Here is a 13,846-nt window from a genome sequence, read left to right as displayed (position 1 = left end):
CGACACAAATAAAAACTCTAAAATGTACTTTATTGTAACTTAGCTTATTAACTTAAATATACTTTTATGTAGCTTAGCTTACTAACTTATAAACGTACTCTGATATAAATACATTATTTATATATGTATATCTTATTTTATGCTCGTAGAGAAACAAATTGATGAAACACGTCCAAAATATGAGGATCCAAGTCTGGAGTGAAAAGTAAAGTTTCCAGCGTCGAAGAATACTTTTGTACTTGCTCTTGATGCTGTAAAGTAGAATAAACATCCTCCAATTACGACAGACAAAAATTATATATATATATTTTTTTATTTGTTTTTCCGCGTAAGTATTGAATATTATTACATAATAATAATAATCAATTTATAACTCACAGATAAGAAAACTTGTTGCAATCTTCCTACAGTCCATCTATACCAATGCGTGTTATAGTCAATTCCATCTGTGTCGCAGCGCACTAAATGTTCCGACAGGATCATTATAAAACGCTAAAAAAGAAGAAATTAATATATTGCTTACAATGTCATATAAAAGTCTTACATAAAACAATTTTAGAAATTCTTTTATATCAAGGAAAAAAAATGACATTCGTGGATTTACTTTTAATACAAGTGATATGCTCTTTTTTATACCTGAAATATAATGAGGAATAAATTTTTCTGATCTGCTTGCGCAGCTTCCAACTTTTCCTCCATTCGTTCTACCACATCCTCCGATGGTCTCTCCCTATTTCTCTCTTTATTAGTATCCTCCTCGTCCGAAGAGGAACCTGACCTACTTTCCGCTCTTCTCAGTTTCTCCCTCGCCTCCGTCAATTCCGTACTCAATTTCGTCACATGCTTGTTCATTTTACGTATTGTCAAGTGCAGTATTTCCCAAATATATAATCTGGAAATGAAAATTTCTTATGTTACTATTCTCTCCAATATGTACCGGGAATTGTGTTGATATTTTGAAATAAAATGAATAAATTAAATATTTTATCAAGATGCAAAACAGCAGTAAAACGAACTTTGTAAACTCAGATGCCATCTCTTTGGAAAATATCCAGTTGGCGATAGCGCTACATTCAATAATACCAGTTTTTAAAAACTTGTCTGTTAGCACTACCATCATTTGGTAATGATTCTTCCACAACGCGTACATGTTTCTTAATATACATATCTGCGCTTCTTCCGTTTCAGCGAGCACCTGTGTTCGAGAAATATTCATAATGTGAGGAGCACACATGTATATGCATCCAAATTGTACAGCAAATTGTAACGTTCATTTACCTTGAAAACATAATGAAACTTTACTATAGCCGCAAAACTATGACTGAAACTTTTCGAACCAAGGTTCAGTAAAGTTTGTACAAAGACGTCGATTTTTAACGGATTGTAATTATTCGTCTCTTCGTTTTCTCTGGGACCAGGTAATGTATTTAATACATTTAATGCTTCTTCCGGCGTGCATTTACGTCTTATAGAAACCACCAATTCATGTGCTGCTGATGTACCAGGGAGTGAACCTGAAATAGTTTGATAATGTATTGATACTGTTACATATTAATAATGTTATGAATATTTTTTGTTCAATAGCTTTGCTATGTCTTATATTAATGATTCAAATAAAAGAAGTTTTCATCCATACTTAATCGTGATTAAAAATAATAGATATTACATCCTCTTATATCAAAATATCAAAACAAAGTTATAGCACATATATCTCGTTAAGTCGCAAAGCAGTAATATTAAAATTCTATTACACTATATACTTACTGGCACCTTCAGATGAATATTTGTAGACGGGCTCGGGAACTGCTGGAATCAAGTCTACGTACGAGTCTGGCATCATATCCCGAATCCTTTGATAATATGACAATCTAAAAATGTGAAAGTTTTGTACGTTATTTCATTTTCTTATTTTAATAATTGGAGATAGATTAATCTATCTAAATATATGTATACACACACATAGTAAAAAATAGACTTATACAAAATACTGACCTCAAAGCTTTAAGCAAGACCTCTCGTATAAATTTTGGTCTTGGATGTTCTACATCACGTTGCAAGCAAGAATCCCAATCTTCCCACGACCAACGGAATTGGAAATTGCTCAAATGGTACGCAAACCACCAGACAAAACGATCGAAGGCAGTAGCCGCCATACTGTCTATACGACGAAACAGAATCTCTGTGGCTTGCGCTAGTACCTACATAGTAATACAATTTAAATGTTATTTCTATCGTACTCTACTACAATTATATAAATATACGGTATTAAATTTTCAAACGTGTAATTTATATTGTTAATACCTGTGGCATGGTTGAAGGCTGCAATTTGCAGAGTTCGATCAAAATTGACCCATAACTGATCTCTAAATGTTTTGGAGTGGGCAGTCTAAACAATTCACCGAATATCACTTCAACAATACAATAGTCTAAAGGGATTTTGGCTTTGAACGGGAAGTTCAGTAGTTGTGCAGCACTGTGAAATAAAAATAATTAATATTATTACATGCAATTTGGAATAGCGATAGCAACAGTTATAATTTTTTTCAATATATATTACCAATCCTTTCTCTCAAAATAATAATTATTGATGATCTGTCGCAAGTGCTCTTCTATCAGGAATCGCTCAATGGCGTGACTTCCTGGTAATAATGGCCCTTCAGCAGGACAATCCGTATAATCGAACATACGAAAGACGACGGTGGGCAACGGATAGGAATAAGATTCATGGTGTGGAGGCGGTATCAAAGGTGGTAAATTATGTTGCAACGCTTCACACAGAATCGAATCAAATGCCAGATAGGGGCGTGGAATATGCTTCTCGGCCCAATTATCCTGCCTCAGTTTGCGAACTTGCGCCCACAAGCAATCTAAATACTCTTCCTGCGGATGAGGCGTGTCACTCGACCATACTCTCAACGCTGGCTGATGTTTCTTGCTTCGTTTATTCAAAAATATCTCTATCGTAACCATTAGATGATCTAATTCTTGTTCCTTTTTCTCATATAACTCTCGGCCAACCCACGGCAGCGTCGATAGAACGGCATAAACATACCTGTAAATTATTACATATAATTAATAAATTTTAATTTACGTAATTCATACAACAAACTCCATATAGATAAAGGTTTCTCACATACCAATCACGTCTCACTTGCGGTACTCCATCCTCGTTCGCAGCATCCAGCATATTGTCAAACAACTGCATCAACGATCCGCATGATAAAACATGGCAATTTACCAAATCAGCTAGAAATCTAAGAGAATACCTAGCCACATCCCATTTGCACGCTTTTAAAGAATCTTTGAAATTTTTCACCATATAATCAACAAATTCTCCACCAAAATTAAAATTTTTCGCGTTCAATAGCCCGACGAGAGTGGTGTAAATCGTGCATTTTTCTGGCATCTTAATAGCGCAGTCCGTCAAAATCCGAAGAATCTTGCTACGAAATAAACCCAGGTCGGCTTCCAATACGGAAGCCAAACCTTCTAAGTTACTTTCCAGAGATGACGTTGACTTCTCTCCAACGCGGAGGATGAGAGATTCAAGACGATCTTCAATCTCTTGATTCTCCGAAACCCTCCTGCGTTTCTTATATACTCGATCTAAGAAAAGAATAAACATATATGTAATTTTATAAATGTAATAAGTATAAAGGTTTATTTGTACAAGCATTGTATTGATAAAGATTTTTATAATAAGCAAATTAAATTTGTAATATTTAAACATTATTTAAATATTATTTCAACAGAGACATTAAAGTACTACTTTTTTAACACTTTTTTCCAATTTTGTATTTTCCAAATTTTTTAGAATACACATATAAGATATATTTAAAAAATATGTATCTTACATGATAGATTAAAAATCTAATACTAAAAACTTTTTTTGCTTTCTGTACTTCTAAAAAAGGTGTATATATATATATATGGAGGGGTAAAAACCACAGTGGTGTGACTCAAATTTATAAAAATATTTTCTCGTGTGCATAGATGCAATCTGTACAATATATAAATTGCATCTATGCACACGAGAAAATATTTTTAAAAATTTGACTTACACCACTGTGGTTTTTACCCCTCCATATATATGTGTATGTGTGTAAACGCGCACGCTTACACATGTTTCAGAAATAAAAAGTACAGACATCGTCAAGTAATTGAACTTGAATCGGATTTTAAAAAAGACGATATGAAAATAAGAGACGTTCATATTAATGCAGCTTTCTACTTGAACGTCACAAATAATCGGTGAATCGCGGCGTCCGGAGGACGGCGATAACTTTGAACCTCGCTCACCATAGCCATCATCTTCCTCGTGTGGTCTTCTACGGCTCATTTTTCGCGATACAGCCGACGGCTCTCGAAAGTCGTACTCGCGATCGTTACTCTCGCACTTGTCGCGCTTTCTTCAATTCGGAGTAATCGCGAAATTTCACACGCATCCAATTCTAACCCCGTTACGCCGAACAGACAATCGAGCATCGAGACGATAAAGATGAGGAGGGCATGACGCCATTGACGGATTGACGATCGCGTTCAACAAAAAAGCCATTTTCCAGGAGCAAAAATTCCAGGGGAAAAAGTAATCGCTGATCAAAGTCCCCAGGAAGCGGACTCTCCCATTGGACGTCGGACGTTGCCTGTTACGAGCAAACTGTGAACTCGTCTTAAGTCTGGTCATAGGCAACTTTAATCTCTGTTTAATTTTTTTATCTTTTTCTAGTTTTAAGAATTAGAAAAGGATAAAAAGTAAGTTAAACAGAGATTAAAATTAATCGTATATTGGTAGAAATGGACATAAATATAAGATCGGACTGTGAACTCCGACCAAGGTTCGCTCGGGCGAATTCGCGCCGCCGCGCCAGCTGGCTGCGCCGCCTGAAGCACGCGCCGGAAGAGGATCGACCAATCGCGCGACGCGCTCCGAATGCTCCGATCTATCTGATCGCAGCAACATGGCGTCTCTCGCATTGGACACGGACGCATCGGACGAGTTTGGATCGCGGTAATCCGATTTTCTCGCTCGACACCCTTCCGCGAGGAACCGAGCGACGCGTTTCGCGATCCTGTCCGTGCGCGCGCGACTCAGAGCCAATTCCATCTCCGCGATTCGCCGCGCGTACGCTCGGCACACGTCGTCGGACTATCCGGAGTCGGAAGTTGCGTGTCTACACCAGTCTATACGTGCGTGTGTCGCGTCGCGTCGCGTCGCGTCGCGTCGCGTTTGTGTTGTGTTGTATTGTACTCCGCGTGCGTGGGTGCGTGGGTGCGTGCCTGTGTCGCGCGCTCCGCGGAGGCGCAGCCACCGTCAACCATCCCGCGACCCCGTCGCCGCCGTCGTCGTCCTCGTCGTCGTATCGTCGCGCGACAAGCGTACAAAACAAACGTGTTCCGCGTATAACGAGAGCGACGATCGAACTCCCGGGGGGGGTGGGAAAGGTGAAACAACGCCGCGGAAGAAGCGAGAGAGACGGAATTCGGCGTTTGGCGTGATCGATATGACACCCGCGTAACACGCGCCGCGATCATGGGGTATCGCCGTTCCACCCGAGGACCGTCGCCGTCGCTCCTGGTAAACACGATGGATCGCGACGATCCGAGGAAGACGGAAGAGTGAGAAGCCCGTGGGGCGGCGCGCGCTCCATCAACGTCATTATACATATCGTCATTATTCGGAGGACGACTCCTCGGGAAAGTAAAGGGGGGGCGGCAAGGTGGAAGAGTGTGCCGCCGCGTCTCCCAAAGAGATCGGACGCTCGCTCGATCGGAGAAGGACATTCTTTAAACGTGCTCGTCGCAGCGAAGTCGTGCTCGAATGCGGAGCGTGCCACGATGGTGATACGGTAAAACGATCTGCCATTTAATCCCTCGTAGTCTTCCCGAAACTGAAAGAATGAGATAGAGAGCGTGTGTGAGAGAGAGAGAGAGAGAGAGAGAGAGAGAGAGAGAGAGAGAGAGAGAGAGAGAGAGAGAGAGAGAGAGAGAAAGAAAGAGAGCGAAAGAGAGAGAGAACGAGGAGTGAGGGGGAGGGAGATACACCCTCCTCCCCGCGCGCGGTCGATAGCACTGCACGAGACAAATCGTGTCGCCGATCGACGTGCCGCAGTGCACCGTTTGCGATTTTCCTGTCTGCAACCGATACGATACTGCGTCGTTCGGCGTACGTGCAAATATGCGTGTGTACACACGCACACACGCGCACCGACGTGCGCCTGTGTGCGTCGGATATTTACCAAACACACAGGACGCGCAGAGATCTCCCTGTCGCGTCGCGGGAACGTTATCTCTCGCAGACGCGGAGACTGGTGCAGTGATATCGGCTCGGTGCATGTGATCGCTTTTCCTCCTCCCTCTCCGCCCCCCGTTCATCTGTGTCTTTTGTCCGCGCGATCATCGCGGAGGGGCTCCTCCCGCGAGCGCAGGTGCCCGCGAACGGTTCCGCCAGCTCGCCTAATATTTTGAAAGTCCTCGGTCACGCTCGTTGCACACTCCTCTCTTCCTCGTCGCGACCTTGCTTTTCTCCTCTTCCGCGAGAGCGGTCCGTACTTACTTTGCTCCGTTTTGGGAGATTTAGGAGAGCTGAGAGGCGCAACATTCGTCAGTAAGACAAACGAGAACCGCCGTAGTTCCGGCGGGTTCAATTTCCGATCCGAATGCTCGAGATAGAATCTCGCGAGCCTCGAAAATAAAAAAAAATTGTTGGTACCTGTTCATTATACGGACGCCACTTCTTTTTTTTTTAAGTACATCGATTATTTACACTATTTGTTGGAGTAATGGCAATTAAATTTACTGTTTTATATATCTGTACCTTAGAAGTAGAGAATCGTTATTATATTTAGCCCGTCTCTCTCAACTTGGATTTCCATTATTATAAATTTAGGGAAAACGAGGTTTAAAGTTTTATTTTTTTCTATGAAAATTTCTAATACGATTTTTTCTAAATATTGTATCTTAGGAATTAGTAATAATGGACATAAGACTCTTTATATCATTATACAATTTAAGCTCCTATGTTGGAAAAAGTAAATTAATTCCATTTCGACAAAAACTGGAGGCACGATTCTTTACCTTTAAAAGGTACAAAGATATATATATATTTATTTTAAAAGTGGCGCCCGTATACCGAACAACACCAAATCGTTTTTATCTATCGCACGTAGGTTCGAACTCGATAAAATTACCGATCTTGTTCGGTGATAAAGGGAATCGTGAGGGAATCTTGTCGAAAACTCGGGGACAGCGCAACTATCGGCGAGAATCGCTTTATTCGTGATTGCGCGAGTATGATGGACGAAATGTAAATCTTTTTAGGTCATCAATGTAACTTGGTACGGCACTGGTCCAAGTGGTTGCGAAAGAACGTGTGTTTATCCCGCGCGCGATAAGCGTATTTTGATCGTGGAGAATATCTGCTGACACTCATTCTTCGCGATGACTCGCACGCGGCCGCTAATTGTCCGCTATTGTTGAAACCGAAAGTTGTTGATTACCTCGCGAGAGACATGACTCTACTCTCTGAACAGCACCATTGAACCTCCGTCGCGAATAATACAGAACAACGCATTAAAAAAATGAACAACTTCCATAAAATCGCTATTTTGTAAACTAGTCGAATCAATTAAAATAGGATTAATGCTCGGATTAATGATTATCTTGTTGAAAAATTGTAAACGTTATTGCAAAGCAGTTGGTGTTTTGTGTTATCTTATGTGTGCAATCGATGTGCCTCAGATCTGTCGAAGAGGAAGTTTCTAAACGGGCTTTTCTGGTGCATTTTTAGCCGCATGCTCTGATTGTATGTGTTATGTGCTTGACATTCTTCATTTCACAAATTATTACAAAACTTTATTTTAAGATAAAGCTATGTATTGCGTAGAATTTTCGTAACACGCGTAAACGTGTATTAACTATTGTAAGTTATCGTAAACAGCAGTCGTAATAGCCCATTTGTGTGTAGGCGTCTATAGAGAAAATTTGAGGATGATTCGGTAGGAATACCCGGTACGATTCGTATCGTCGTATAAAAGATCCGATTAGAAATAAATGAGAGAAATGTCAATCGAGAATTTTTGACGCGCCAAAGTTAACTTAATTTCTAGACCATAGTTTAACATAATTTCTAGACCTGCTCGTCGAAGCGTATCCGACGTTAAAATTGTAGGAATGACAGCGTGTCACGCAAGAGCTAAGAGAACTGAAGCAAAGATTCACTTTGTTAACAATAACAGTTACGAGGCAAAGACGGGCGCGACTATAGGCGCGCACTTTCCACGGATATGGAAAATTTTATTACGCAAAAAGTTGCGCCGGGGCGCAACTCACCCGGCGAATAGATAGAAAAAGAGAGTTGACGATTAATTATGATCTTTATATTGAATTGTTTCTCATTGCAGATCATAATTACCAATTCGCAGCTTGCCGCGTGCAAATGCAATTGCTCAGATATGTCTGCAACCGCGTGAAGATCCTTAAGACTGCCCGTCCTTACCAAGTTACCCTTTCAAGTACCATGTGTGGAAGTAGTAGTCTATAAGTCCCACTGAAAGGAGGATGCCAGTAACTAAACGCATTCCATACCCTTCGCGGTAAGTAAGCCTACGGTTTACATATTACGTAATGTAAGCCACGACAAAAAACTATTCTTCTCTATCACGGCTTTGTGTTCAGATGCGATTTGGATTTTCTTATAGAAACGCACCGTTTGTAAAGAAAAACACACGAAGCGTGTCGTCACGTTTGTGCGAAAACGAAAATAAGCTTCTTTTGTAAAGAATTACTTTGTAGAGAATAAAGTAACGGGACAGATTGGCTGTACAGATATGTGTGACAAGGTGATGTATCAAGCGCTTCCTTCACTCGCAAAATCGGCAGACTCGAAATGCCGTGCCGCTATCTCTAAATGATGCAAAATGCAAAAGAAAGCGTGCCAAATACATTCATCTGACGATTTAGGTCTTAATGCGAATATATTAACAATATTAAGTCACCTCGCTCGGCATAAAATACTTAAAAATACTGAAACTTTGCTGTACAGTCTCACCCATATCTGATATCTTTTTGCTTTTTGGGACTAGAAAGTATTTCCAGTTACAGACATCCTTCTGTTCAACGTTTCCATACGTTATTAACATATTAATCCTGTTTTAATCTCCAAATGATATCTCCTTTTCCTTGGTGGTAGCTACAATTATGCAAGATTAGGGAAGCGCTCAGGGAATGAGTATAATTTGTACAGTTTTAACGCAACGTGTACTATATGATTATTCATCCTCCATTTTACTCTTAAGATCTCCTAACTAGGGCTATTATGACTGCATTGTTTCTAAGGATTTATCTTTCCTTCCTGTAAAAATTTTAATAAAATGAGAGCTCTCACTGCTTCATGGGCTTAATAAGATTTATAGTGCCACTTTGCAATTGGTTCTTGGTTAAATTAGTTGTTTTACAAAGAATTAACAAATATATCTTAATAATTTGTCACATTATTCTGTATAGGGTGATATGCCACTACCATCATTTCTTTCAGCCATAAGTATTACAAATCAAAAGAGAAACAAATTCATAACTACTTAAATAAAAGAGATTCTAATTATGAAGTTATTAAATATCTCAGCAAATTAAGCCTCGAAACTACAAATAAACGATAAACCCATTTCCCAACAATTAATTTCAATTTTTAACAGAGGTTTAATTTGATGCTTGATTACTATAGTACTTAATATCGAAAAATATTTGCGGTTAATATATTCTTTTATTTGTAAAAAAAAAAGAGACCGACTTCGAATTCATCGGAGAATCTATTTAGCGTCAATAAGAATCTTTTTTAAAAAAAGTGGTAGTGGAAGATCACCCTATGTTTATGTACGAACGGTTTATTATACCGTATGTTTCACATTAGATCCGACGGCGGTAGTAGCGAGAGCCCATTGCTCGTGGAAGAAGGTGAGACAGTCGGTGCACCTCACAGTCCACGCAATATACACAGTCACAGCCATTCACATGGCAATCCACACCGATCTCACAGTTATCATCATGAAAAGCCCAAACAATTAGTGAAATACGGTGAACTAGTTATACTTGGGTAAGGATTTCCAGCAAATTAAGCGGATGAAAGAAAGCAGAAGGTTAATCGACTAACGAATCTTCCTGACGACTTTCACAGGTACAATGGTTACCTTCCACCTGGTGATAGGGGAAGGAGGAGAAGTAAATTCGTATTATACAAAAGACCCGTGCCAAATGGTGTTAAACGTAGCAAGCACTACATCGTTAAAACGCCCCACAGTTCGCAAGCCATCCTCAACACGAAGCAGCACTCGATTTCGTACACACTCTCCAGGACACAGGCTGTTATTGTCGAATACACGGAAGATGAAAAAACGGACATGTTTCAGGTAAACCCGAAATACTCTATCTTATGGGTTTCGCAGAGTTAGGATTCATGCATAATGAGAGGAATTAGGAACAAGGAATTAAACATAGAGAGAATTCATAGTCGCATCTTATTTCAAGACCGTCTTGAAATAATATGCGACTATAAATTCTCTCTATGTTTTATTCCTTGTTCCTTATTCCTCTCATTGTGCATGAGCCTTTATTCTTAGTTTCTTTATTAACTTCTCATATCAGTATGTTCATTATATGGAGGAGTAAAAGCTTAAGATATTTATACAATATATAAATTGCATCTATGCACCCAAGTCAATATTTAAAAAAATTACTTACACCACTATGGCTCTTACCCCTCCATATGTAGTTGTACATATGTGATGTATAATTCTAAATCTCATGTGTCCGATAGATCGGTCGTTCGTCCGAGTCGCCAATCGATTTCGTAGTGATGGACACGTGTGCGGGCGGTGGCGACGGCGGGCCTGCTAACGAAGGACGTGTCGCCCAAAGCACCATCAGCAGGTTCGCTTGTCGAATCCTGGCGGACCGATCGGACCCTAGAGTCGCCAGGATCTATGCCGCGGGCTTCGACAGTTCGAGGAACATTTTTTTAGGGGTGAGATTCGGAATCTACGATTGATCGTACGACTTAGTACATCTAATTTAGCAAAAGAATAGGAACTTTATCAACAATCTTACGCAGGAAAAAGCAACCAAATGGCAGGAAAATCGCGAGATCGATGGACTTACGACAAACGGAGTCCTGATAATGCATCCGCGGGGCCAGTTCTGCGGTGGTGAGGCCCAATGCGGTTTCTGGCGGGAAGTTAGTGTAGGTGGCGGAGTTTTCTCGCTCAGAGAAAGTAGGAGCGCTCAGCAGAAGGGTAATGTCGTGGAAGATGAGAGCAATGTTCTGCAAGATGGTACTCTTATCGACCTCTGTGGCGCTACTTTGCTCTGGCGATCAGCCGAAGGCCTCGCAAAGTCTCCGGTAATTTCCAACGTTTTTAGAAAGATTTTATAAAGTCATATTGCAAAATTTACATTCGCTGATTGCACGTTTTTCTCACAGACGAAACAGGATCTAGAGGAATTAGTTGACGCTATAAACGCCGGCAGGCCGCAGTGTCCTGTGGGCTTGAACACCTTGGTCATACCACGCAAAGCAGCTTCGGATTCGACGCAGCAGCAGCCATACGTTTACCTTAAATGCGGTCATGTACAAGGGCATCACGATTGGGGCCAGGAAAAGGATAAGGTTACGAGAAGATGTCCCATGTGCCTTGTCGCAGGGGCGGTAGTCAAATTGTCTATGGGAATAGAGCCTGCCTTTTACGTAGACTGCGGACCGCCCACTTACGCATTTAGTCCCTGTGGGCATATGGCTACAGAGAAAACTGTCAAGTTAGTAACGCGCGTCAATCGCTAATCCTTTACACTTTTGAATAAGTTACATAGGTACACTTCAAACATGTTATCCGTTTTCCGCGATTTTCTCATTTGCTGTTTGTTCTTTTCTGTTTTGCAGATACTGGGAAAAAGTAGCCATTCCACACGGCACAAACGGCTATATCGCGATCTGTCCCTTCTGCGCGGTACCGCTCGAGGGGACGCCAGGATATATAAAACTAATTTTTCAGGATAATGTAGATTGAAAATATAAAATAATATCTTACATGTAGAAATTAATAACTTCTTAAGAAATATAAGATTATTAAACTCAACCGAGAGAGAGAGCGATCATACTGAATACCCACAGACATTTCCATTTTTTTTTATATATCATAGAATGATGTAATATACTGTGCGCAACTATTCGCGATTATGTAATTTACTAGTAAATTGGTAAATATATATAACAGTCAATTTTAATTAATAATGAATAAATCTTGCAATGTTAAAAAGCTTATTGTTGTCATATATAATTTGCAAGAAGTCCGATGGTCTTGTAATTTTGAGAATGTTAACATAGAATGGTTGAGAGAGAAGATACCACTAAGAAATTATAGAAGACTAGACAGGAGATATATGTTTTTAATATTTTATTTCCAAAATACACGTAAAGTAATGCTTACTCGTTCTCTTCCGAACGTAAACGTGCACTGGCATTGGTTACGCGTATCGAAAGTTGTTGAGCACGCTCGACAATGGTTTTCCTTTTCTTACTGCTAACCCCATGTGCAATCTCTGCACAGAACTTGCGATTTTGCATCATTAAAACTTCCAGTTCCTGTAAAAGAATCAGTTTTTGTACATGTACTTTATCCAGAAATACATAAAGAATATGCAGCTGCACAAGATAATGTACTTGTTTTCTAACTGTAGCCAACTCACGTAATGCTATTTACATATTTTGAATAATAAAAACTCTTGAAATACATATTTCCATATTGTAAGAAAAGTCGACATTCAAGATCTTAGTAGAACTAAAGTTAAATCATCACTCTGTCTATACAAATCCCAAGTTCATTGATTTTTAAAAAGATTCTTTTTAAAAGCAACATTTACCTTCACGTTATGTACAAGGACCTTGCGGAAGCCAGTTGGTAGCATGTGACGCGTTTTCTTGTTGCTACCATAACCAATGCTGGGCATCAAGTATTGACCCTTGAAACGCCTGCGGACTCTATTATCGATACCTTTTGGTTTACGCCAGTTGCGCTGCAAAATGTATGCAACTATTTTATACATACTCTTTATGTTAATAATTAGTTAATCTAAAAGACCAATCTCTCTAGAGGAGTAATAGTTTGAATAAGGAAGATAAATATATAATGTTAAATGAAATCAAATGTGTATAAGTTACTACATGCTATATAACAATGCTGTACAATGTAGGCAGCATAACCAAACTTTATAAACACGTTTATACGCAATTCGAGGGGACGAAGCGAGAGATATACCTACCTTGAGTTTATCATATCTGTCACTCTGATGTCTGATGAACTTCTTCGTCCTCTTCTTCACGATTTTAGGTCGATAGACCGGTCGGATGGACATTTTGAAGGTTTAGCGTTTCACTGAAACACAACAGATAGAAATAGAAATCACTCCGGTCATAAGTTATTCCGTTTAAACCTCGTGCTTAAAAATATTACATTCTCGCACTCCAGAAAATCGTCAACAATTAATCAGTTTTCGTACTATGCTCGTCTCGTTGACGATTATCGTGGAAAATACGGATTTTCCGCGTGATACATACCGCTCGCTAATATGTCGAAAACGGGAAAGAAAGGTTAGGGTTAGGATTCACGATTACCCTCGCTTTCCCATGGAATACAGAAATACAGAGCGGAAACAAGCGCTTGGAGAAGAGCTCTTTTCTCGTCGAGAGTTTGGACAACATTTGACTAGTCGAAAGAATAAATTATTATCGCTAAATATTTTTATCATCTTAAATAATAAAAATTTGTATTCTTTAAAATAACAAATTATTAAATTAAATATT

At 39.7% G+C, this 13,846-nt stretch overlaps 3 protein-coding genes across 7 annotated transcripts; 1 reads left to right on the top strand and 2 right to left on the bottom strand.

Annotated features, from left to right (window-relative positions):
* Positions 1-13: 13 nt before the first annotated feature.
* On the bottom strand, positions 14-4,532 carry Cbp80 (nuclear cap-binding protein subunit 1). The gene is made up of 11 exons (XM_071706531.1): positions 4,300-4,532; positions 3,138-3,606; positions 2,558-3,052; positions 2,302-2,473; positions 1,993-2,198; positions 1,765-1,868; positions 1,279-1,514; positions 1,017-1,195; positions 637-892; positions 379-492; positions 14-251 (listed from the first exon to the last, which is right to left on the bottom strand). The coding sequence occupies exons 1-11, from the start codon at positions 4,337-4,339 to the stop codon at positions 138-140; spliced, it is 2,385 nt and encodes a 794-aa protein (XP_071562632.1). The 5' UTR covers positions 4,340-4,532; the 3' UTR covers positions 14-137.
* A 411-nt stretch (positions 4,533-4,943) lies between these two features.
* On the top strand, positions 4,944-12,122 carry Pli (E3 ubiquitin-protein ligase pellino). Of its 4 annotated transcripts, none has more exons than XM_071706552.1 (8): positions 4,945-5,846; positions 8,400-8,591; positions 9,905-10,087; positions 10,169-10,400; positions 10,808-11,014; positions 11,102-11,389; positions 11,471-11,802; positions 11,927-12,122. In XM_071706552.1, the coding sequence occupies exons 2-8, from the start codon at positions 8,557-8,559 to the stop codon at positions 12,051-12,053; spliced, it is 1,404 nt and encodes a 467-aa protein (XP_071562653.1). In that variant the 5' UTR covers positions 4,945-5,846; positions 8,400-8,556; the 3' UTR covers positions 12,054-12,122. The 4 variants fall into 4 exon arrangements, with proteins under 4 accessions (XP_071562652.1, XP_071562653.1, XP_071562655.1 ...); XM_071706553.1 differs by having other exon boundaries at positions 4,992-5,008; XM_071706551.1 differs by lacking the exon at positions 8,400-8,591 and having other exon boundaries at positions 4,944-5,008.
* Positions 12,123-12,425: 303 nt separating this feature from the next.
* Rpl32 (large ribosomal subunit protein eL32) lies at positions 12,426-13,721 on the bottom strand. 2 transcript variants are annotated; one of them, XM_071706586.1, is made up of 4 exons: positions 13,601-13,721; positions 13,306-13,418; positions 12,907-13,059; positions 12,426-12,628 (listed from the first exon to the last, which is right to left on the bottom strand). In XM_071706586.1, the coding sequence occupies exons 2-4, from the start codon at positions 13,396-13,398 to the stop codon at positions 12,470-12,472; spliced, it is 405 nt and encodes a 134-aa protein (XP_071562687.1). In that variant the 5' UTR covers positions 13,399-13,418; positions 13,601-13,721; the 3' UTR covers positions 12,426-12,469. The 2 variants fall into 2 exon arrangements, with proteins under 2 accessions (XP_071562687.1, XP_071562688.1); XM_071706587.1 differs by having other exon boundaries at positions 13,497-13,616.
* Between the last annotated feature and the right edge of the window lie 125 nt (positions 13,722-13,846).

This window comes from Temnothorax nylanderi, unplaced genomic scaffold, assembly GCF_030848795.1.
Source record: "Temnothorax nylanderi isolate EJ_2023f unplaced genomic scaffold, tnyl_v1.0 TNYL_tig0052_pilon, whole genome shotgun sequence".
Taxonomy (NCBI): Eukaryota; Metazoa; Arthropoda; class Insecta; order Hymenoptera; family Formicidae; genus Temnothorax; species Temnothorax nylanderi.
Note: the sequence above shows the minus strand (reverse complement) of the source record. Positions and strands in the feature narration are given on the sequence as shown.